At 44.2% G+C, this 22,306-nt stretch overlaps 1 protein-coding gene across 5 annotated transcripts in view; it reads left to right on the top strand.

Annotated features, from left to right (window-relative positions):
• Eya3 (EYA transcriptional coactivator and phosphatase 3) overlaps positions 1-21,696 on the top strand; it is a 90,800-nt gene extending 69,104 nt beyond the window's left edge. For 3 of the 5 annotated variants that reach the window (XM_057783988.1, XM_057783986.1, XM_057783990.1), the window contains 6 exons: positions 2,886-2,944; positions 6,073-6,230; positions 9,764-9,878; positions 11,675-11,796; positions 16,214-16,314; positions 18,249-21,695. In XM_057783988.1, the coding sequence (XP_057639971.1) occupies positions 2,886-2,944; positions 6,073-6,230; positions 9,764-9,878; positions 11,675-11,796; positions 16,214-16,314; positions 18,249-18,329 (636 nt within the window). In that variant the 3' untranslated portion in view covers positions 18,330-21,695. Of the gene's footprint in view, positions 1-2,885; positions 2,945-6,072; positions 6,231-9,763; positions 9,879-11,674; positions 11,797-16,213; positions 16,315-18,248 lie in introns of all 5 variants that reach the window. The other 2 variants (XM_057783987.1, XM_057783989.1) reach the window with 2 other exon arrangements.
• Positions 21,697-22,306: the final 610 nt, after the last annotated feature.

The raw sequence follows: 22,306 nt of genomic DNA, 5'->3' as shown, positions 1-22,306 counted from the left end.
TCTTTGTCTTTTTTTTTTTTTTTTTTTTGAAAGTGTGTGTGGGTATTTTCCATTTATGTTTGTCCATGATGCCCCAAGGGGGCACCAGATCCCCTGGGACTGGGGTTAAAAGCACCCTTTGGGTGCTGGGAAATGGAACCAGCCCATCTGGAAGAGCAGACGTATGCTTGGCCACTGAATCAGCTCCAGTCCCTATGCCCAGCTTCTTGATTATATCTTGACTATTCTTTAATTTTACCTTTTTAAAAACAATAATTTACCATCTTGGTCCTTTGGTCTCTAATTGATAGATGATTAGTATAACTCATTGCTAGTAGATGTTTTATTGTCCACTTTAATTGACTTTTGTCTTTTCAGTATAATTTTTCAAAGGTCATTATATGACAGATAAAAGCCTGGTATCATATATACACTATAAATATTTTCTTTAAATAATTCTAACTTTTCCATGTCTTTTGGAAATCCATAATTTTTAGTTTTAATAAAGAATTATTATTATATTTTTTCTTCTGTATTAAAATGTTTCTAGCTCTTGTTTAAAGTTTATTTGCCTACCCTCAAATGGCAAAGATATTCTTCTGTGTTTTCTTATAGAAACTTTTAATAGTTTTTGCTTGGTTTTGGCCTTGTTTGTTGTTTTTCATTTGGAGACCTGTAAGTTTTTGAGACAAGGCTTCAGTCTGTATAACCCCAAATGACTTTTAAACTTAAAATTTTTCTGCCTCAGCCACCTGAGTGCTGACTTTACAGGCATACAATACCATACATGGCTTTGACTGTATTTCCCCTTGTATTTTTTACCTGTGTGTAAGTGAAGCTCTGAGTACTCTCTCACCATCTTATGAATAGGTGAATGGAGCATGCGGAGAGGGTGTGGTGAAGCTCTTGGCTTTGCTTTTGGTGTTCCCTCTGGAAGTAAACATGGTCCAGCAGATCCCAGGATTGGGAGTGTGAAAAATTCAGTGTGGGAGTCTTGGGCTGGAAAAGTCATGGTCCCGTCCTGGGTGTGCGCAGTCATCTTGTTCGAGAAACTAGTCACGTATGCTCCGGCCAGAGGAGCGGGTTGTGGGGGTACAGGACAGGTGGGGAGGGAAAAGCTGTTTGTACTTCATGTCTTCACACTCTGCAATGTGTATGTACTACCTCACTTCTAAAAGTAGTATTTTTGAAGTAAAGAACATGTTATAAATACACAGTAAGCCCTGTTCTTTAAATGCAGACTAGTTCTCCTGCAAATCAGATTTCCTGTGGCTCTAACACCAGTGGTTTTACCTCAGCTCTACAATCCTTTAAACCTGCCCTCAACTCACTTGTTGACAAATTGAGACAGCATACTTTCTAATCAGTAAGCATTAGTTGGAAGCCTACTGTGTGCCAATAATTATTGCCAAATTGTACTGATTTTCTAGACATAGTGAGCACTCAGGACCGAATGTGTTCCTGCCCCCTGGGTCAGTAGTTTTCAACTTTAGGGGCATAAAAGTCCCATGAGTAGTGTCTTAAAATTGGAGATTTTAGGACTTCAATTCCAGAAGTTCAAGTAGGTCTGCCATGCACCCAAGAATACGCACTTTTAAAAGTCTTCCCCAGGATTCTGATGCAGGTGCCCTAGTAGTGTCAGGGAACACATCAAGCAGCCAGTTGAGGCAGTTGGTACATTTGAGCTTGACAGAAAATTCCACTCCTTCTAGTCTCTTCCTACCACTCACCAGTTGTCTGATCCTGAGAAAATCATTTCCCCTCCCTTTAGAATACAAGTTCTAGATCTAGCATTGACTTAGATGGCCTGTGCTTATGCATATATTTAGGTAGGCATTTCTGTTCCAGCTATTCTGTTTTTGTTTTTTGTTTTTAAGATTTGTGTATTTAATATTGCTCTTTCTACATGTACACCTGCAGACCAGGAGAGGGCATCAGATCCCATTACAGGTGGATGTAAGACACCACCTGGTTGCTGGAAATTGAACTCAGGACCTCTGGAAGAGCAGCCAGTTCTCTTATGATACCATACTTCAACATCTGTTTCATCTACAAAAATTAATTGTATACAATCCAGGCAGTGGTGTGCAAATCTTTAATCTCAGCATTTGGGTGGTTGAGGCAGACAGATCTCTTGAGATTGAGGCCAGCTTGGTCTACAGAGCGAGTTCCAGGACAGACTAGGCTACATAGAGAAACCTTGTCCTAAAAAAGATACTAATTAGATACATGGTTCAATGATTAAGAGCACTTACTGCTCTTCTGAGGACCTGTGTTCGGTTCCCAGCAGCTAGGCCAAGTGCCTCACAACTACCTATAATTCTAGACCTAGGAAATCTGATCCCCCTTCTTGCCTCTCTTTCTAGTTTGCACATACACATCTACAGACACACATACACAAAAATAAAAGAATAAAATAAATCAACCGGGCAGTGGTAGCACACACTTTTAATCCTAGCACTTGAGAGGCAGAGGCAGGCAGATCTCTGTAAGTTCCAGGCCAGTCAGGGCTACAGAGTGAGTTTCAGGACAGCCATGGCTACACAGGGAAACTCTGTCTCAAAATAACAAAGTAAATCTTAAGTGATGTAAAGGAGATACAAGCTCTGAGTCCTACAGCATATCTTGTAGAATTTACAATCTAATCAAGATCATAGAGGCAGACACACTGGACAGTGTGAGGAAATAAACTGTTTAGAGCAGACTGAAGTGACAGAACTGGTAAGAAGGTTTCATAACGACTGTCTGCTGTATATCAGGTCTTAAAGTGCTTGGACAATGGAGAGGGCCACGTGCCAGAGAGATTACAAAGTATTTCATCCTCTGCCATTGTATGTGGTCCTTTACATGGTAGTGATAGCACTTCTCTTCCCTGGAGTGAAATAGTGCGTTTTGTCTTTTAACAGGAGTGTGACCAGGTGCATGTGGAAGACGTGGCTTCTGATGACAATGGCCAGGATTTGAGGTGTGGTAAACATGGTGATGCCTTGAACATCAGTACACCCAGTATGTGCACAACACTGAGTGCAGAGGAAGAGAAAGATGAGAACACTCGCTGTCTCCTGTTAGAAGAGTCCAAAGCCAATGTAACTGACCGACATATGCCGAGGCAGCGGTAGAGAAGTGATAGGAGCAGAGCAGGAAGTGGAGTGGTGCTGATCTGTGAGGGGAGCAGGTGCAGGCACCTTTAGAGAGGCCTCAGTGATGACCTCAAGAAATCTCAGGTAGTGACACTGGATGCTGAGCCAGCATCTCAGAGTGAAGAGTATGCTGGTCTCCCTTCACACAGACTCTCCGTCAGAGAAAGCACGCTTCTAGACTAGACAGTCGCAGTCACACCTAAGCATCAGGAACTTTACCCCATAATCGTGGGGCTTTGATGGTGTCAGGAATAACAATAGTCAACTGTCGTATTCTTGTGAAAATTAAACCAGGGCAGTCCCATTGGCAACTAAGTCTCCTCATTCCTCTGTTGGCTACTCTTTCTTCTGACCCACTGATCCTTTTAAAAATACATATTATTTCTTGTCATTGCATGTACAGATGCGTGCACACACGCTTGCTTGTGGAGGTCAGAGAATAACTGTGTACTCAGTCTCTCCTACCTTTACTGAATCCAGTCACCATGGTTGTGTGGAAAGCACATTTACTCACTGAGCCATTCCAGTGGCCTTGACCCGGTGATCTTGTCTAAAAGACACCCAAACATTTAAAGACTTGAGAAGAAAAGACTATCCTATCTTTTCATGTTAATTTATTTTAATGTTTTATCCCTTTTCATAGGTAAAATGTTCTTTCCTGTGTCTTCCCTAAAATTAAGCATTTCATCTATGTTTGGTGTTTGTTAGTTTTTCAAGACAGGGTTTCTTTGTGTAGTCCTGACTGTCCTGGAACTTACTCTATAAACCAGGTTGGGCTCGAACTCAGAGATCTGCCTGCCTTTACCTGCTGAGTGCTGGGACTTAAAGTGTGTCCCACCACACCTGGCTCATCTATAATTTCCTAATGGCACAGCAGAGCTAGACACACCTGTCCATGTAGCACTAAAGAGGAAACCCCTCTCTCGCAGACAGCAGCTGCTCATGTGTCGTGCCTTAATGGCTGAGATTTCATTTGTCTCTTGGAAGCCTCCTGCCAAGCTGTTTATAGCTTGTTTGCTTATATATTTTTGTTTGTTTTCTTTTATGTGTGAATGTTCGAATTTCCTATTTTATGTCTTAGCAGCTTTGTTTTTTTATTAATTTTTTTTAAAGATTTATTTATTTATTATGTACACAGTGTTCAGCCTCCATGTATGGCTGCAGGCCAGAAGAGGACGCCAGATCTCATTACAGATGGTTGTGAGCCACCATGTGGATTGCTGGGAATTGAACTCAGGACCTTTGGAACCACTGACTGCTGTTAACCTCTGAGCTATCTCTCCAGCCCCTTTTATTAATTTTTTGAGACAGGATTTTTCTATATAGCCCTGGTTGTCCTAGAACTTGCTCTATAAACCAGGCTGTCCTAGAACTGAGATCCAACTGCCTCTTGCTGGGATTAAAGGCATGTGCTGTTGTAGAATGTTATTTTAACTAGGTAAAGATATGTTACATTTGTTTATGCTGCAGAATATTACTTCAGCTGTGTAAAGGTTTGTTACTTTTGTTTATGTTCCATTTGTTTAATTAAGAAAAGATGTGTTGGGCCGGGCGGTGGTGGCGCACGCCTTTAATCCCAGCACTCGGGAGGCAGAGACAGGCGGATCTCTGTGAGTTCGAGACCAGCCTGGTCTACAAGAGCTAGTGCCAGGACAGGCTCCAAAACCACAGAGAAACCCTGTCTCAAAAAACCAAAAAAAAAAAAAAAAAAAAAAAAGAAAAGATGTGTTGGGCTGGAGAGATGGCTCAGTGGTTAAGAGCATTGCCTGCTCTTCCAAAGGTCCTGAGTTCAATTTCCAGCAACCACATGGTGGCTCATAACCATCTGTAATGAGGTCTGGTGCCCTCTTCTGGCTTTCAGGCATACACGCAGAAAGAATATTGTATACATAATAAATAAATAAATATTTAAAAAAAAAAAAGATGTGTTGCATTTTTGTTTCGCCTTGCCTACAGCACCTGATTCGTCTATAGGCGGGTGAAGGATAGGCAGGGCTAGGAGGCAAAGAGAATAAATAAGAGGAGAAATCTAGGCTCAGAAAAAAGGATAAGGAAGAACAAGAGAAGGAAGAGGGGAGCTGAGGGAGACGCCTAGGTGGTCCAGCCAGAGACAGAGAAGCAGCAAAAGTAAGATGTGCAGAAGTGAGGGCGATAATAAGCCCCAAGGGGAAAGGAGATAAAGAGAAACAGGTTAAGCTTAAAAACCTCACCAGAAATGTGCCTAAGCGAGGCTAAGCATTCAAAACTAATAAGTCTCTGTGTCATGATTTAGGAGCTGGTTGGTGACCAAAAAGAAAGGCCTCTTGGCAGCTTTATTTAATGTATTGAGTCCTGTTTTGACTTGCTTGGTTTTTGAAAAAATGTAGCCTGTGCTGCTCAGAACTTGTTATGTAGCCTGTCTGACCTTACATTTATGCTCCTCCAATTCAGTCTCCCAAACGCTGGAATTAGATGTGAGCCACCATGGCCGGTTCTGTTTCTCCTTTTCACATAGCTGTAATTATATTTACATAGCTGTATATTCTGCTTTTTTCCCACTGTATAGTATTCTGTCACTAATGAAAACAGTCAGCCTCTGTGGGGCGCTGGTGCTTAGGTTACTTTCCTCTCAGTGGTCACCATCATTTTGTCCTGAGAAGGTCAGGAGAGACTGGACATGCTTGGCGGTGCACACCTGGTGTTCTCGCCCTTGGAAGGGAGAGGCAGGAGGATCAGGAGTGTAAGTCCAGCCTCAGCTACTAGCTACTTATAGAACTTGAAACTAGTGTAGGCTACGTGAAGCTTGTCCTCAAAAAATAAAAACAACACCAACAGAACCAATATCCATGAGAAGAGTTTTAAAGTATTAGCTTTGTTTATTAGACACAACAGGGCACAGAATCTCAGGTAACATTTAACCTCATGCCCCTTAGATACAGATTTTAATTTTCATATCTCCCCCCTCTCTCTACAGCAACTATAGTTTCTCAACGGATGGTTTCAGTGGTTCAGGAGGCAGTGGTCACGGTTCATCTGTGGGCGTTCAGGGAGGTGTGGACTGGATGAGGAAGCTGGCCTTCCGCTATCGAAAAGTGAGAGAGATCTATGACAAACATAAAAGCAACGTGGGTGGTAAGTGTGGGCAGAGCCAGTCTGAATCTGTTTCTTAATGGTTTCCTACATTCCTTTCTGAGAGTGCCCTTAATCCACCTTGCAACTTAATTAATTCTTAGGAATTTATGCCATGTTAATTCTGTATTTTAAGCAACAACAACAAAAAACACAAGCCAGGCAATGGTCGTGCACACCTTTAATCACAGCACTCAAGAGGCAGAGGCAGGCAGATCCATACAGATCTACAAGGACAGCCAGGGCTATTATACAGAGAAATCTTCTTTCAAGAAAAAAATATTAAATTTTTTTTAAAAAAGAATAGAGCCAGGCAGTGGTGGCGCATGCCTTTAATCCTAGCACTCCAGAGGCACAGGCAAGTGGCTCTCTGTGAGTTCAAGACCAGCCTGGTCTACAAGAGCTAGTTCCAGGACAGGCTCCAATGCTACAGAGAAACCATGTCACCATGTCTCCAAGAAAAGAATGGGAGATGATAGTTAAGGCTCTGCACCATTGATGGCTGTTTGAATGGGGGTTTCAGTAGAAGCTCTACATTCCTAAAGCCTCTTAATGTAACTTCGGATGATTATGCTATTTTCCTTAGACAAGTATCTTTTTAAAGAAAATGTGCTGTTGACTTCCCTTGCTGTGACCTGAACAGTGGTTTTTTTTTTTTTTTTTGGTTTTTCGAGACAGGGTTTCTCTGTGGTTTTGGAGCCTGTCCTGGAACTAGCTCTTGTAGATCAGGCTGGTCTCGAACTCACAGAGATCCGCCTGCCTCTGCCTCCCAAGTGCTGGGATTAAAGGCGTGCGCCACCACCGCCCGGCTCCTTGCTGTGACCTGAAATGATCAGTTTAACAGGATGAAAGATTTACTATTTATTTATTTATTTATTTTATTGGTCATTTGGACCTGTTATCTTGAGCTTGTGGCCAGCCAGAACATCATGGCAGGGAGAGGCTGGTCATCTCATTGCAGCAGAGAAAGAGGGAGGAGGAAGTGAAGGTAGCTTGGTTCCCAATATCACATTAAAGCACCTTCAGTGAGAACAAGCCTTCATTACATTAGCTTTTGGAGATTAGGTAAAATCTAAACTATAATACATCCCACAGATTATTATTTGGTTGGTTGGTTTGTTGGTAGGTTGAGACAGTCTTGTTAGGTATCCCAGTCTATCCTTGAACTTGCTCCCAAGAACTGAGACGCTAGGCATGCCCTACTATAACCACCTCAATATATCATATTTGATGCAGAATTTTTTTTTCATATAAAGAAAACATTTATTTGGGGTGTCGTGCTTACAGTTTCAGAGGTTCAGTCCATTATCACCCTAACGGAGCACGGCAGGTGAGGCAGATGTGGTTCTGGAGCTGAGAGTGCTACATCTTACAGACAACAGGAAGTTGACTGAAAGCCACACTGAGGGAAATTTGAGCAAAAGAGCCCTCAAAGCCCGCCCCCATCATGACGCACTTCCTCTGACAAGGCCACACCTCCCAATAGTGCCACTCCCTTTGGGGATTATTGTCTTTTATGATGCAGAATTTTTAATGAGTTACAGCCACTGTTGGTACTAATTAAGACTGCCATAGTTTGAATAACAAATAACCACACTCATTATGGCAACTCAAATAGTTATTACACTGGCTGGGAGATAGGTCCAGGATCATAGTGGCAGTGTTCATGTGCTGTTATCTGAAAGGCCTTGGAAATATTATCTGCCCAGAAATGTTGTAGTTTCATGGATTGTTCTACAGACATTAGAAATCTGTAGCGCAAATAATAAAAACCCAGAAAAGGATGTTGGGGATCAAACTGAAGATCAGAAAAGCAAAGCAGCCAACCACTAGAGTTCTTACCTATACCAAGGCTGGGCCATCCTGTCCTCAATGTGACTGCAGACTAAGACCCTGAGCTCCTGTCTCCTCCTGTTCCTCTCTACTGCGCCACCCACCTGGCCTCTATGGCTAACTAGTGTAGCTGCTGGGATTAAAGGTGTGTACCTCCACTGCCTGACCTTTATGGCTGACTCGTGTAGCTAGCTTTGCACTCTGCTCTTCAGGCAAGCTTTATTAAAACACAAATAAAATATCACTATAGAAATCTACTCTAAATACCTCATTTGACAATTGACATTTGACAAATTAGCATCCATCATAGGGGCAAGCATAGCACAACACAGTCATATAGAGCAAATTAGTAGGCTGGCCACATTCCCTGACTTGAGGTCAATGCACTTTCCAATCTTGTCGTTCATTTACTAGCGATGTGCTCTTATAAGAAAATGTTAAAACTATGAGCCCTCACCCTCAAAAAAGACTGCACACAGTGCTGCATGAAGTTTAGGATTTGTGTGGATTGCACAGGAGAACATTCTGCCATGTCACAGTCTGTGGCTGAAAGCAGAGATGGGGCTTTGAAGTTGAGTTGGGTCATCCTGTGACAGCCTTCTGAGAGCAAAGAGACAAAATCATGGGCTTCTAGCTCTCAGGAACCTAATTTCTTTTTTCAGATCCTCCCCTCCCCCAAGCCTAAGTGTGTGATCCTTTCCTGCCTACTGACTAGACCTCAGTTCCTGGAGAAAATGATACAGCACACCTGAACCTGCTTGGGAGAACATTTAAAAAGTGGTGCCAGCCAGACATGTGTCACATACATTTAATGCCAGCACTAGGGAGGCTGAGACATGTGGATCTCTTGAGTTCAAGGCCCGTCTGGTCTACATAGTAAGTTCCAGGCTAGCCGGGGTTACATACTAAGACTGCCTAAAAAAAAAAAAAAAAAAAAAAAAAGGTAGTACCTCCCTATAATACAGGACTTTTTATAATTCTGAGTCACACTTGCTCTGAATTTTGTAACCCAGAGTGTCTGACAGTGGGTTCCTCTATGAGATCTGTTATGTTTTATGCCCAGTTAATCTAGTGTCCTAGAGCAGTGCCTTGTCTGCTGTCAGCTGTAGCTGACAGATGTAAATATCCTGCAGGGGATTGGTTCTTCACCCTGGCATGTTCCTGTGCAGGGAAGCTTGTACAACACCTCACTATGACGCTTATGTCCTGTTATGGTGTGCCCATAGGGAAGAAAACAATTTGGTGAGGAGTCACATTGGAGTAGTACCATTCTCAAAGTTTTCTAAACCATGGGGACTGTATAACCTCAGGGGCTCATGGGAGTTGCTTCTTTGTATAACAAGTATATTGGCTCCTGGTCTGCAGCATAGCAGCAGATAAACGCGGCTTAGAAGGAAGGCTTTATTTTGTGTCACAGTGGCAGTAGGAGAGAGCAGCTGGCCATCAAGTCCACAGTCAGGAAACAGAGCGAAGAATACTTGTACTCAGCTGCTTTCTTCTTTGTGTTCAGTTCAGGACCCCGGCCCATCTACATTTAGGGTGTGGGTCTTCCTACCTCAGTAGCCTAATTTTGATGATCCCTCACACATATGACCAGAGATTTGTTTCCATGGCGATTCCAAATCCCATCATGCTGACTATCAAATTGACTGTCATAGCAAGTTTATGTTTCAGATAACAAATGTGTCTGCTTTTCTCTGAAGGCCTCCTCAGCCCGCAGAGGAAGGAAGCACTGCAGAGATTGAGAGCAGAGATCGAAGTTCTGACGGATTCCTGGTTAGGAACTGCGCTAAAGTCCTTGCTTCTCATCCAGTCTAGGTAAGGAAATGTTTCCTTTGCATCTTATCCTCTCAAGGACGCACTGCTTCCTATCACTCATCCAAGCTAGGCCATCCCCTAAAATGGAGTTTAGGAACAGGGATTAGAAGGCTCAAATGTGCTGGCAATCATGACGCACTCCTTTAATCCCAGCATGCAGAAGGCAGAGGCTGGCAGATCTTTGAGTTTCGGGCCGGCGAGTTACAGGACAGCTAAGGCTATACAAAAAAAAACCTTGTCTTGGGCTGGAGAAATGGCTCAGTGGTTAAGAGCATTGCCTGCTCTTCCAAAGGTCCTGAGTTCAATTCCCGGCAACCACATGGTGGCTCACGACCATCTATAATAAGGTCTGGTGTCCTCTTCTGGCCTGCAGGCATACACACAGACAGAATATTATATACATAATAAGTAAATAAATTTAAAACAAAAGAAGAAAGCAGAATTTCAATGAAAAGGTCTCTGGACAGGCATAGCGATGCACGCCTGTGACTCCAGGTCTTGTGAGATGTAGGCTGGAGATCAGGACTTAGTTAAAGGCCATCCTTAGCTATATAGTTTGAGGGCAGTCTGGGCTTCTTGAGACTGTCTCGAGAATGAAAAGGAGAAATAATGCAATAAGAAGATTAAGGGACTGAGTGGTGGTTGTGGCAGTGCACACCTTTAATTCCAGCACTTGGGAGGCAAAGACATGAGGATCTCTGTGAGTTAGAGGCCATCCTGGTCTGCAGAGCGAGTTCCAGGACAGCCACAAAGAAACCTTTTTGGAACAAAAAAAAAAAAAAAAAAAAAAAAGATTTATTAAGGAAACCATTAAGGGGTAAACATGTGCTTGCTACCAAGTCTAATGGTGTTAGTTCTATATACACAATAAATGTAACTTTAAAAAAAAAAATGAAGGTAAGCACTGCAAAGATTAAGAGATTAAGACCTCTTCCTGAGTTCAATTCCCAGCAACTCACAACCATCTACAATGAGATCTGGCTCCCTCTTCTGGCAGGCAGGTATACATGCAAACATACAGGTGATTAAGGAGATTTTACCTTGAAGCCTAGGATGGAAAATAAATGCAGCCATAGCATGTACCAGTATCCTGTTGCTCCTCTCTCCCTCAGGTCTATAATTTGGGGGACAAAAAAAACTGAGGATAGAAATCCATGGGAGGTAAAGAAAGACCTAGGGAATCTTTGTGTCTTACTGAGTGACAAGCAGAGAGAACGTGAATCGTGTGTTATGAGTTCATTTCCACTGAACAGACCACAAATGAAAGCTCTCCTCTGTGCACTTGTCTCTAGAGTGTGGTGTCCAGAACAAGAAGACTTGGTGCTGATAGCTAACAAATGCAGTGAAAGCAGTGGCCAGAGCTGGGGAATGAGGGTGGAGAGGCTCAGTGCAGGAGCATTTACTGCTCTACAGAGGACCCAGGTTCAATTCCTAGCATCACGCCATCTCACTGGCCCCTCTGCCCTTTAGTCTAGAAAATAAAATCTGAATAAGAGTAATAATTGAGTTGGGTGTGGTAACACAGCACGCAGAAGGCAGAGGCAGACAGATTTCTGAGTTTGAGGCCAGCCTTATCTACAGAGTGAGTTCTAGGACAGCCAGTGCTATACAGAGAAACCCTCTCTCGGGGGAAAAAAGAAGAAGAAGACGAGTAATATAACATTGACAGTGCATTGACCAGCAGTGTTCCGCTCTTTGAGGTTCCTTTTCAGTCAGACCCTGAAGAGCTGACCCATTTGAATTCTTGTTCTTAGGTTGCTTCAGTTTCACCATTTTCTTTTCCTCCTTCCTCCTAGGAAGAACTGTGTGAATGTTCTGATCACTACCACACAGCTGGTTCCAGCCCTGGCCAAGGTTCTCCTGTATGGACTAGGAGAAATATTCCCTATTGAAAACATCTACAGTGCTACCAAAATCGGTATGTCATTCTCCCGTTGGCCTCTGGGAAACTTCCCCTGGGGCTGGTGTTCCTGGCAGCTCTGCTGCACAGTGCAGATGTTGTTCGCCATCCGCAGTCTTCCGTAAGAGGGTTGAGGCTTAGCAGGCACCATGTTCGCTCAAGAAAGCAGAACTGAACTAGTAAGCTCCTTTCTTCCACAACATTTCTTTCTTCATTTGTTTATTTATTTTTTTATTTTGGCTGAAAATCTGTTATTGAGACCCGCTACCTGGCTAGGTTAGAATCTGCTGCCAAGTCTGATGGCCTGGGCTCAGTCCTTAGGACCAGGTGGTAGAAGGAGAGAATCAACTCCATAGTTGTTCTGTGATCTCCACCTTCATACCATGGAACATAGGTGTACACTCACATACAACTGATGAATAAAGATGTATTAGCTGGAATGATGGCTCAGCAGTTAAGAGCACTTGTTCTTGCAGAGGACCTGAATTCGGTATCCGGCACCCATATGGCAGCTCACAACCACCCAGAACTCCTGTTCTGGGATCTGACGCCCTCTTCTGGTCTCTGAGGGCAGCAAGTACACACATGATACATATACATGCATACAGGCAAAACATGTATAAAATGAATAAATCTAATTTTTTTAAGTTTTTAAATAAGAATTGAGAAAATTTAGTTTGGTAGTGGAGTTTTGTAGTCATTTGGGTTTTATTCACCAATCCTTTCTCCTATAAGTTATATATTCCATTGATAAGAGCTTTGGGCATTGAGGAAACAGACAATGGCTCCCTTCACCTTTGCCTCCGTTTCTGCTTTCCCATGCAGCAGACCTTCCCTGGAAGCCTCCACACCCAAGAGCTGCATTTTCTGTGGTGATCATTGCACTAAGGCCTACTGCCCACAGGCTAATCCAACTAATGGAAGGGCTTTATTCTCTCTGACATTAGGGAGCTTATTTGGTGATTTTCCTTAATCATAATTCTCCAAAGCTGATGTTGGAAGCTGCAGTGTGATCTGGTGCCATGGTAACCACAGCGAGGAGCCCGAGGCTTTTCTTGACAGAACTGTGAAATGGGAACAAGAATAGGAAGGCTTTTTTCCAATTTCTCTGGAAAAAGTGATTTCAAAATTAGGGTTTTCCTTTTTGTATATTTTTTGAGATAGGGTCCCACGTAGCCCAGGCTGGCCTCAAACAGACTGTGTAATCAAGGATGACCCGGAAGGTTCTGATTATCCTCAACCCCCCAAGAGCTGGGACTAGAATATGTGCCACCATGCCCAGCTAAAATTATGATTTTCTATGTAGTCACTCAGTAACCTTGGATATTGAATTCTCAAGATCATTTCTGAAAATGCCAGAAGTGCGCTTAGGGACCTTGTTTTGTTGTTTTGGAATTAAGTTCTCTAGCTCAGGTTGCTTCCAACTCACAGTGATCCCTCTGCCTCACCTAGTGAAGTTTTTGGTTACAAGCTGTGCTCCACACTGACTGATATTCTCCAACGACTTGGTTGACCACATCCTCCAGAACATCTGTTATAGCTGAAGAGCTCCCGTCCAGCGCTCTGTGGCATCCGTTAGAGTAGGTTCTTGCTGTGCGTCTCTCCTCCCCCACCTCCCCTGCCCTCCTGTGCCCAGAGTGTGATAGAGGCATGCCAGAGGCTATTTCCTCCTTGACCAGAGCATGTCACGACATTGGGAATTTCTTCATCCTTCTTCCTAAACATGACATGGTCCTTTTGCTTGATCTTAGGAAAATGTCTGAAATCTGAACCGATGTTTTGTTTTCTTCATGAGCAGATTACTCTTAGATACTGGCTTATTAGAAAGGCTATCATAGAATTAAACAGTTAACTTTAACACTTTGGGCGTAATAATTCATGACTGGGCATATAGAAAAATGAAATATGATATTTTTAACTGGGAATTATATATGCCAGATTTTGAAAGACATACCCGGGAGGCAGAAGCAGGTGGTTCTCCGTGAGTTCAAGGCCAGCCCAGTCTACAAAATAAGTTCCAGGACAGCCAGAGCTATGTAGAGAGACCCCCATTTCAAAAAAAAAAAAAAAAAAAAAAAAAAGGTGCATCATCTACTTTCTCCCCTAAATGGAATTTAGGTTTAAGGCAGGGTAGGGGAGAAGAGTGTTCAGAAAGGGGCCATGAAAGGAAGGAAAAGATCCTAAAAGAGGCAGAGAGAGGGGTTCAATGGGCTGCTGAGAACAGAAGAGAGACTGTTTGGGAGACAAAAGGAAGCAGCAAGTGGGGATTTGATGGCTCAGCAATTAATAGTGTTTCACTGAATTCAGCTCCCAGCTTCTGTGTCAGGTGGCTCACAACTGCCTGTCACTCCAGCTCAGCTCCTCTGATTTCTGCAATCACCTGTACGCATGTGAATAAATACTAATTTATTTATAACATATATGAAAATGACATAATGAAACCTATCACTTTGTATGCTAACTTAAAAAAGAATTCAGGGCTGGGGTTGTAGTTAATTGACAGAATGGTCACCAGCGTCATAAAACAAGAAAAGAGAAAAATAAAAGTTTTGGGCTAGGAGAGCTCATTTGGTAAAGTACTTGCCACATAAGCCTGAAAACCCGAATTTGTCCCCAGCCCACATGTAATGGATATGATGACAGACACTTGTAATCCAAGCAGTGGGGAGGCAGAGACAGGAGGATCCTTGGGGCTGACTGGTCAGCCAGAGGAATCTAAGCAGTGAGCCTCAGGTCCTAGTGAGAGACCCTGTCTCATAGAACAAGCTCCTAAGGAATGACAATTGAGGTCTACCTCAGACTTCCATGTGCATGTCTGTCAGACACATACAGATACATACCCAAAATAGAAAGGATTAGTTTAATTATTGGAATATTAGTTGGATTATCTAATAGTTGATCCAAATTGGGCTCAGTATAGTGGCTCTCGGAGTCTTTTTTTGTTTTGTTTTTCGAGACAGGGTTTCTCTGTGGCTTTGGAGCCTGTCCTGGAACTAGCTCTGTAGACCAGACTGGTCTCAAACTCACAGAGATCCACCTGCCTCTGCCTCCCGAGTGCTGGGATTAAAGGCGTGCGCCACCACCGCCCGGCTCTCGGAGTCTTATGGTAAGTTAATGTACAGTCAAAAGCATTCATTCAGCAACAACTGCATGCTGCAGAGGAGAGTCAGGCAGGACTGCCACAGTGAAGTAAGCACCAAAAACGCCACATATACCCAAAAAGCCTTGTCTCTTAAGGAAAAAACTGGGAGCCAGAGCAGACCAGTGTCTACACCAGGACATCACTGAGCTGCTGCTTGGCTAGGAGTGTCATATTTACAGGTATCATGACTACTTTCCTGCAGGTGGCATTCCAGGGTTTTTCGGAAGAGTCTTGGGTCACTGGATCTGACGGGAATTAAAAATGAGATTAATGGAGCCGGATAAAGAAGCCTACCAGGCCCCAGTGGATAGCTCTCAGCTCTTGGTCACAAAACAAAAAGACGGGCTGGCAAGATGGCTCAGAGGTTAAGAGCATTGTCTGCTCTTCCAAAGGTCCTGAGTTCAATTCCCAGCAACCACCTGGTGGCTCACAACCATTTGTAATGGGGTCTGGTGCCCTCTTCTGGCCTGCAGGGATACAGGCAGACAAAATATTGTATACATAATAAATGAATAAATATTTTTTTTAAAAAAAAGACATGAATGTGGGAAAGGGGCTTTGAAAGGGGGCCTCACAGAGGTGGGAAGGAGATGCCAGGCAGGGCTGAGAGTAATCAGAACATATTATTATAAACATGTGAAATTCTCTAAGAACAAATTTAATCAATAAAAAAATATGGAAGCTGGGCAGTAGTGGACACACTTTCAATCCCAGGACTTGGGAGGAAGAAGCAGGCAGGTCTCTGAGCTCAGGGCCAGCCTGATCTACAGAGTGAATTTCAGGACAGCTAAAGTTGTTACACGGAGAAACCCTGTCTCGGGGGAGAGAAAAAATCATGGAGTTCTAAAAAGAGCAGTTGCCATAGACCGTGGCCACAGCCTGAATTTGGAGTCGAGACCAAGCTGAGTCTAGCTGCCGGCATGTGATCTGGTGAGACACTAAACCTATGATGGTCTGTAAAGCTGGGAATGGCAGCTTAGTGAAAGAGGTGGGTGCTTTGTAAGCTCTGTATGGGAAATACACAAGAGAGGTGGGGGTGGTTACAGCTTGTTCATCCTAGGCTCCTTGTCCTGTTTCTAGATAGTTGTTGTGAAGGTTAGAGTGAGTTGTTTTGGTAATGGCACGCTTTCACTTTGTTTGGGCAGAGGGGCTCCTGAAGCTCTGGCTCTGCTCCTAACCCGAATAGTCTGCACAGGCTGCTAGCATGGCAGGTGAGTGGAGCAGCAGTCCTTACCTTCGGTATTGAGAAAGCTGGGGAAGACTGGTCTAATAGGAGATGTGTTTTTCCTACAGGTAAGGAGAGCTGCTTTGAGAGAATTGTGTCAAGGTTTGGGAAGAAAGTCACATATGTAGTGATTGGAGACGGACGAGATGAAGAAATCGCAGCCAAACAGGTAACTGTAGAAAGAAAGTAAAAAATGAGCTATGTGGTTGTTAGGAGCAGTTAGAAGACCTGTAAAGCGGAGCACATCTGTAATCCCTACATCTGGAGGCAGTAAGAGGATGCGAAGCACGTGTGCTTGCGGTGGGACTATAGGCAAAGGCTGAGGGTGGATCTTGCTTGGCAGGCTGCTGCCCAGCCGCACGGAACCCAGATTCAGTCCTCAGCACTCTGTAGCCAGGATGGAGCTTGCCTGCAATCACAGCCCGTGTGAAGTGTAAGCAGGAGGTTGAAGGGGCATCCTTGGCTACATAGTTCACGGATGCATGAGACTGTCAAAAAAAGGGGTAGGGGAGAAAAATGGTAAAACTGAAAAATCTTTACAACTATTGTGTATTTGTAGTATATATTGTCCTTCCTCATTTTTCTTGAAGAAAAATGTCATTTTTTCCCCAGGTAGAGTTTTTCCTATAATTTGTTAAGTCCTTTCCTCCCTGCCACTCAACCATCTCTAAGGGTTATGGCCTTTTTTTTCTCTTTAGATTTAGAACCATGGCTTACCAACTAGGACTGCCCTGATTTTCTTCACCCAGTTCATAGAAATCACAGCAACTTCAGTGAACTATGTGATTGACTATCAGTTGGCATCGTTATTTCATGTTATCATTTGCCACTTGATAGAGCAAGACATAGAGCTTGATAGAGCTTTTCCATGTTAACCATCGAAGCTTTGGGAAAAACTTCAGTGGCTTCTCAGTCTGAAAGGAAGAGAAGCACTTGAGCAGTCGCAGAGGTCACCCTAAGCTAAGGTCTGCAATCTACTAGGAAATACATTCTCCAGGAGTCCAGGGTGTAAAAGTCCTACTAGCCAGTCCTCAGCACTGAGGAAAAAACAGAATATATTGATTAAAAATGTCTGAGTGTGCCAGGTGGTGTTGTTGCTCGCCTTTAATCCCAGCATTCAGGAGTCAGAGACAGGCGGATCTCTGTGAGTTCAAGGCCAGCCTAGTCTACAGAACATGTTCCAGGACAGCCAGAGCTAAACAGAGAAACTCTGTCTCGAAAAACCAAAAAAGTCTGAGTGCTTTATGCAACTTATCTTGCTTTCTGTCAGGAATCTTTCTACCAGCCTTTCTGGAAGAAAACTAGTCCTTGCATGAACATACCCAAAGGAAGAAGGAACTGATTCCCAAGCCAGCTACCCATGGGGACATCCCAGCTGTCAGTGTCCTTCTTTCCATTGGACAAAACGCCACCATCTAGTTCTGCTGTTCTCTTCCTCTGCTGTCTGCTAACAACCTGACAGTTGAGCAGCCAAAAAGGATGGTCAGAGAAAGTGATCCACTTCCACACTTCCACTTCACCGAACATGGTTTTCTGCACTGGAATAATCCTTCCAGAACAGGATGTGGTCTTAGTACAATTCTGGTGCCATATCATCCTGCATCTTGGACATGGGTAGTATTTAAGCCTGTTAGAGCAAAAGCTTACAGGAAACTGACCACCTGCAAAGCAGTAAAACTCACACTAGCTTCCTTCCCAGCCTGTTAGTAGTAACAGGATCTGCTGTGTTGCTCAGACTGGCCTCAACCTTTTTTTTTTCTTTCATTTTATTTGCATTGGTGTGAGGGTGTCAGATCCCCTGGAACTGGAGTTATAAACAATTGTGAGCTGCCATGTTGGTACTGGAAATTGAACCTGGGTCCTATGGAAGAGCAGCCAATGCTCTTAACTGCTGAGCCATCTCTCCAGTCCATGGCATCAATCTTGTAATCCTCCTGCCTCGGCCTCCCAAGTGCTAGGATCACAGGCATTCGATACTACATTCAGAAATACTAATTTCTTATCACCATTTTATTTGATCCTGAAAACCTTAAAAGCTAGGACAGGTATTTCTTATAAAAGCATAGGTAGCTGGGCTAATTAGCCTTCCTTCTTCTCTTCCAGCACAACATGCCCTTCTGGAGGATCACAAACCATGGAGACCTGGTGTCCCTGCACCAGGCTTTAGAGCTTGACTTCCTCTGAGAACTGGAACGCAGAGCCTTCCTTCCTTGTGAGCTTCTTTTACCTCCAACAGGAGTCAGGCCAGAGCCCTCTGAGACCCTTCTCTCCTGTCTGTCTGTCTGTCTGTCTGTCTGTCTGTCTGTCTGTGTCTCAGCGCCCCTTCCCCTTCTCTTGTGCTCTTTCTCTCTCTCCATGGAATGCTGGCGAGAACACAATCAGAACCAACTGCAGTTTTTGCTAAGAGCAAGCCGCGGCCCCGTCCATAGTCCAGGAGGTGGCTGGCTGGAACAGCAGACTTGATGCTGCTACTATGCTTTAGTTCTGTTTCATTCAAGAAAGAAGAACGAGAAAAGGCAATGCTTGGGGCACAGTTGCACCTTTGGTGCATGGACAGACTGGGAGCTCCTCCTCCTCCTGACGGAAAATGTGTCCCATGAGAACATCTCCTGTAATGTTAGATGGAGAAGTCCTCTGCCAGTGAATGGGTGTGTTACTTTTGTAGCTGAGGGTCTGGTCTCTGAAGCACTCCTCCCCCCTCTATGAAGAAAGCGGTGTGTAAAGTTTCCGTGACAGTGGTAATGGAAATGTCTGAAATACCTCTCTGTGTCAGCAGCACCCTTTAGTGGCCCAGGACTCTGCTTTCCAGGAGGCTCCTCACTGTCTTAGGGCCCTGGTCACTTACTAACTTTAGACTTTGGCGTCTCCCATCTTGTAAGCCTCTGTCTCCTTACCAGTCCTTCTTCATCTGTAACCAAAAGTCACAACCCTGGAAACTCCTTCCCATAAACAATAAATCTACACCTTTAGCTCATAATTTAGAGACTGTGTCCCAGGAGGCTCACCCTCCAAATTGGAGAGAGGGGGCTCAGGGTCCTTAGGAATTTCATCCTTGGCTCCTGAGGTAGGAGTCTTCCTAGTGCTCCTTCTGCAGAGCAGCTCCTGTTCCCAGCAGATGCTTGCTCTGTGGCCAGCTCAGTCATCAGATGTTGGGTTCACACTCCCTGCTCTCTCTCAAATCCACTTCTCTCCATGCAGCTCTGGCCAGCCCCCGCCCTCTCAGGTAAAGTCAAAAAGTCTTGAGAGCAGGCTACACCTGCTTCCTCTGCCCTGCACTTACATGCAGTTGTCCAGACTTATATTTGCCCAGATCTGTGTCTGGGAATAGAGAGCAGATTGTTAGAACCAAAACCCAATTTCCCATGAAATACTACGTTTCTCAGATGCCATGAAGTGGGAAATCAGGCCAGAAATACTCTCTTGACTTAAATGCCTGAAAATGGAAGCCTGAGCTAGTTGCAAGGGCCCTGTCAGCCTGCCCCAGATGCTTTGGAGGAGAGCCTGGGCGTAGTCCCAGCCTTCAAGTCCAGCTGGGTTTTGTTTTTTGGCTTTGTTGTTATTGTTGTTTTGTTTTGTTTGAGGACCAATATGAGTACCTGCTTAATTGGGGTAAACTTCCCTAGAGGTGAGGAAATGTCGTCCTTGACCAGCCACTGCTCCAGCCACTGTCCCCAGAAACGCTGCAGCACAGAGGCTGCCAGACAGCAGCAGAAAGCCTGGCTCACCATCTGCAGACCTGTTGGCCAGTACTTCTGAGAGCAGCAGTTGAGGAAGGGGCTCAGACAGGAAGTGAGGTTGGTGTTCCATTTTAGTCACTCATTTGGCTTTGTTTTGAGATGGGGGTGGGAACAAAGAGGTGGCATCTAAGCCTGACTTTCCTAGGCTACATTGAGCACCACCATCCCAACACTGCCCGGCCTTTTTTCGTGGTTCACCATAGAAAACTCGAGGATAAGTTTTACTTTGAAGCCTCAACCCCGTCCCTCGTTGCCAGTGTAGTTTCTTGTCCTGGACAAAGGCCACCTGTTGACTTCAGGCTTTTAAGACTGTCAAGTGGTGGCGCACAGCCTTCTGCACACAGGTCATACCATGAACACTTAAAGGGAAACTCTCCATTCTTAGAATGTAACATGGAATCCCTTTTCATCTTGCCCTGCCTGCCCAATTTAGCTCTCTTTACAAAAAGAATTTGGACTTGGCCAAGAGAAGCAAGGAGATACTGAGCTGAGGAGCCGCTGCTCTGGTAGACAGGAAGCAGGGGTATACTGGTATATCGCTGCCCTTGGCATTGACTTTCCCTCCCTCCCACAAAGGCTTGGGTAGGAAAATGAGCTGGCAGCATTAGGAACTGTTGGTACTAGAAAGACGGCTCGCTAGTTAATAAGACTGGTTGCTGGTACAGAGGTCAAGGTGTGAGCACCCACAAGGCTGCTCACAACATCTGTAACTGTAGTTCCAGAGGACCTATTGCCCTCTTCTGGCACCAAGCACTTACATACATGCAAGAAAACACTCAGAAAATAAAATTTCTTTTAAAAATCAAAAGCTGTTAGAACTTGGAGCTGCAAGAAACTGGGTCGTTTCATTAAAAAGAGGCCGTCTTTACTGGACAGAGCGCCCTGAGCAATCGCTGGTGCATCCTTCCCTGCTGGATTCAGTGTTCTGAAGGGTTAGTGTAGACATCTCATGGTGTGGGCTGATTCTAGGAGTGTCCTGGGATATGAGGTGACTTTCGAATGTAAAACTGACTGTGCCTTAGCATCACCCTGTCCAGTGCCCCTGGGACAGCTGGTGATGTCCAGGAGAGTGGATCCCTGCTCCAGAATTTAGGTGCCTATTTTGGGCTTTTAATTTGGGGGTGTTCTGTCTTCTGTACAAGTTGGGTGTCAGATCTAGCATCCCAAGAGACTTGGCACAGCTTGTTTGCGATTCACACAAATTTCAACCTTCGCAGCTCCAACTAGAATCTGATTGACATTGCAATTGCAAGCGTGTGGCACTTCCAGACACTACTTTGAGTAGGAGTCACAGTTGACAAGAGCACCAGGCAAAGCATGGGGGGGGCTATCCCCCAGGTGGCAAGCTTGGGCCCTCCTTCATTCCTCTCCAGGGTGTAGCAGAGGCCCTTCTTGAGTAAGTTTATGTTCCTTGCTGCTAACCTGGTCTTCATCTTCAAGAAGCTAGAACTATCCAGACAGACTTATTGTAGATGCCAAGTTGGAATTCTGAGGTCAAATATCTTATCCACAAGAGGCAGAAATCTGCTTGTGTCTCAGCCCTGTCCACAGGCCACCTGTCCTCCCTCTACCCTGAGTTCGCTCTAGCAAGCAAGGCTCCCTGGCTGCCTCCTAGCACACTGAGCGGAGTTATCCCATTAAGGACCATTTCTACTGGCATCACCACTCTCCCTCTGGACTTCAGATGCCTCTTTAGCAAGAAAAGGCATCGGTTGGGTTGGATATATTTATGTGACTGCGGGCATTTGTGGCTATAGAGTCCTTGATCATAATGTTATATGTAATGGGAACTATCTTATAAACTTGAAAAAAATAAAATTTTTATTTTCTATTCAGTTTTCTCATTTGTCTTTTTAAATATGGTTAGTACAGTTGCTGAGCCATACAGGGTCCTAACCAGGGCTTCATTAAGAAAGATGTCACTCTTTCAATAACTGGGTCATTAATTTCATACACACAAAAAGTGATCATTTGGTATACGTTGGGAAACAAGGAATTGTTTTTATTTCAATTGTTTCTAGAATGCACTGCTTTTTAAGATGTGGAAGTGAAGTAGATTTCATGAGCTGTCAAGTATGCTGAGCTTTACTAAAGAGAAGTCAGTCTGTACTGAGCATAAGCTGCAAACCAGTAAAACAAATGACACGAACCCTTTAACTGGCCTGATCACGTTTTTCTCCAGTCCTTCACACTGGTCGGAGTGGCCATTACTGTATTACAGTGAAGTGAATAGGATTCGTTTATCATTTTGAGGTGAATTTCCTCAGGAGTGTGACAACATCTCATACCCTGGCTAGTGGTCTTTTAGCTGTTGTCTGTGCCTTGCTCGGTGAAAAACACAGGTCCCAGTGTTGACTGCCCCCCAAATCCCAAGAGCAGACATCTCCTTCTCCTCCTAACAAAACACTTCTCGCACAAACCCTC

This window comes from Chionomys nivalis, chromosome 11 (assembly GCF_950005125.1).
Source record: "Chionomys nivalis chromosome 11, mChiNiv1.1, whole genome shotgun sequence".
Lineage (NCBI taxonomy): Eukaryota > Metazoa > Chordata > Mammalia > Rodentia > Cricetidae > Chionomys > Chionomys nivalis.
This window is presented reverse-complemented; position numbering and strand designations above follow the sequence as displayed.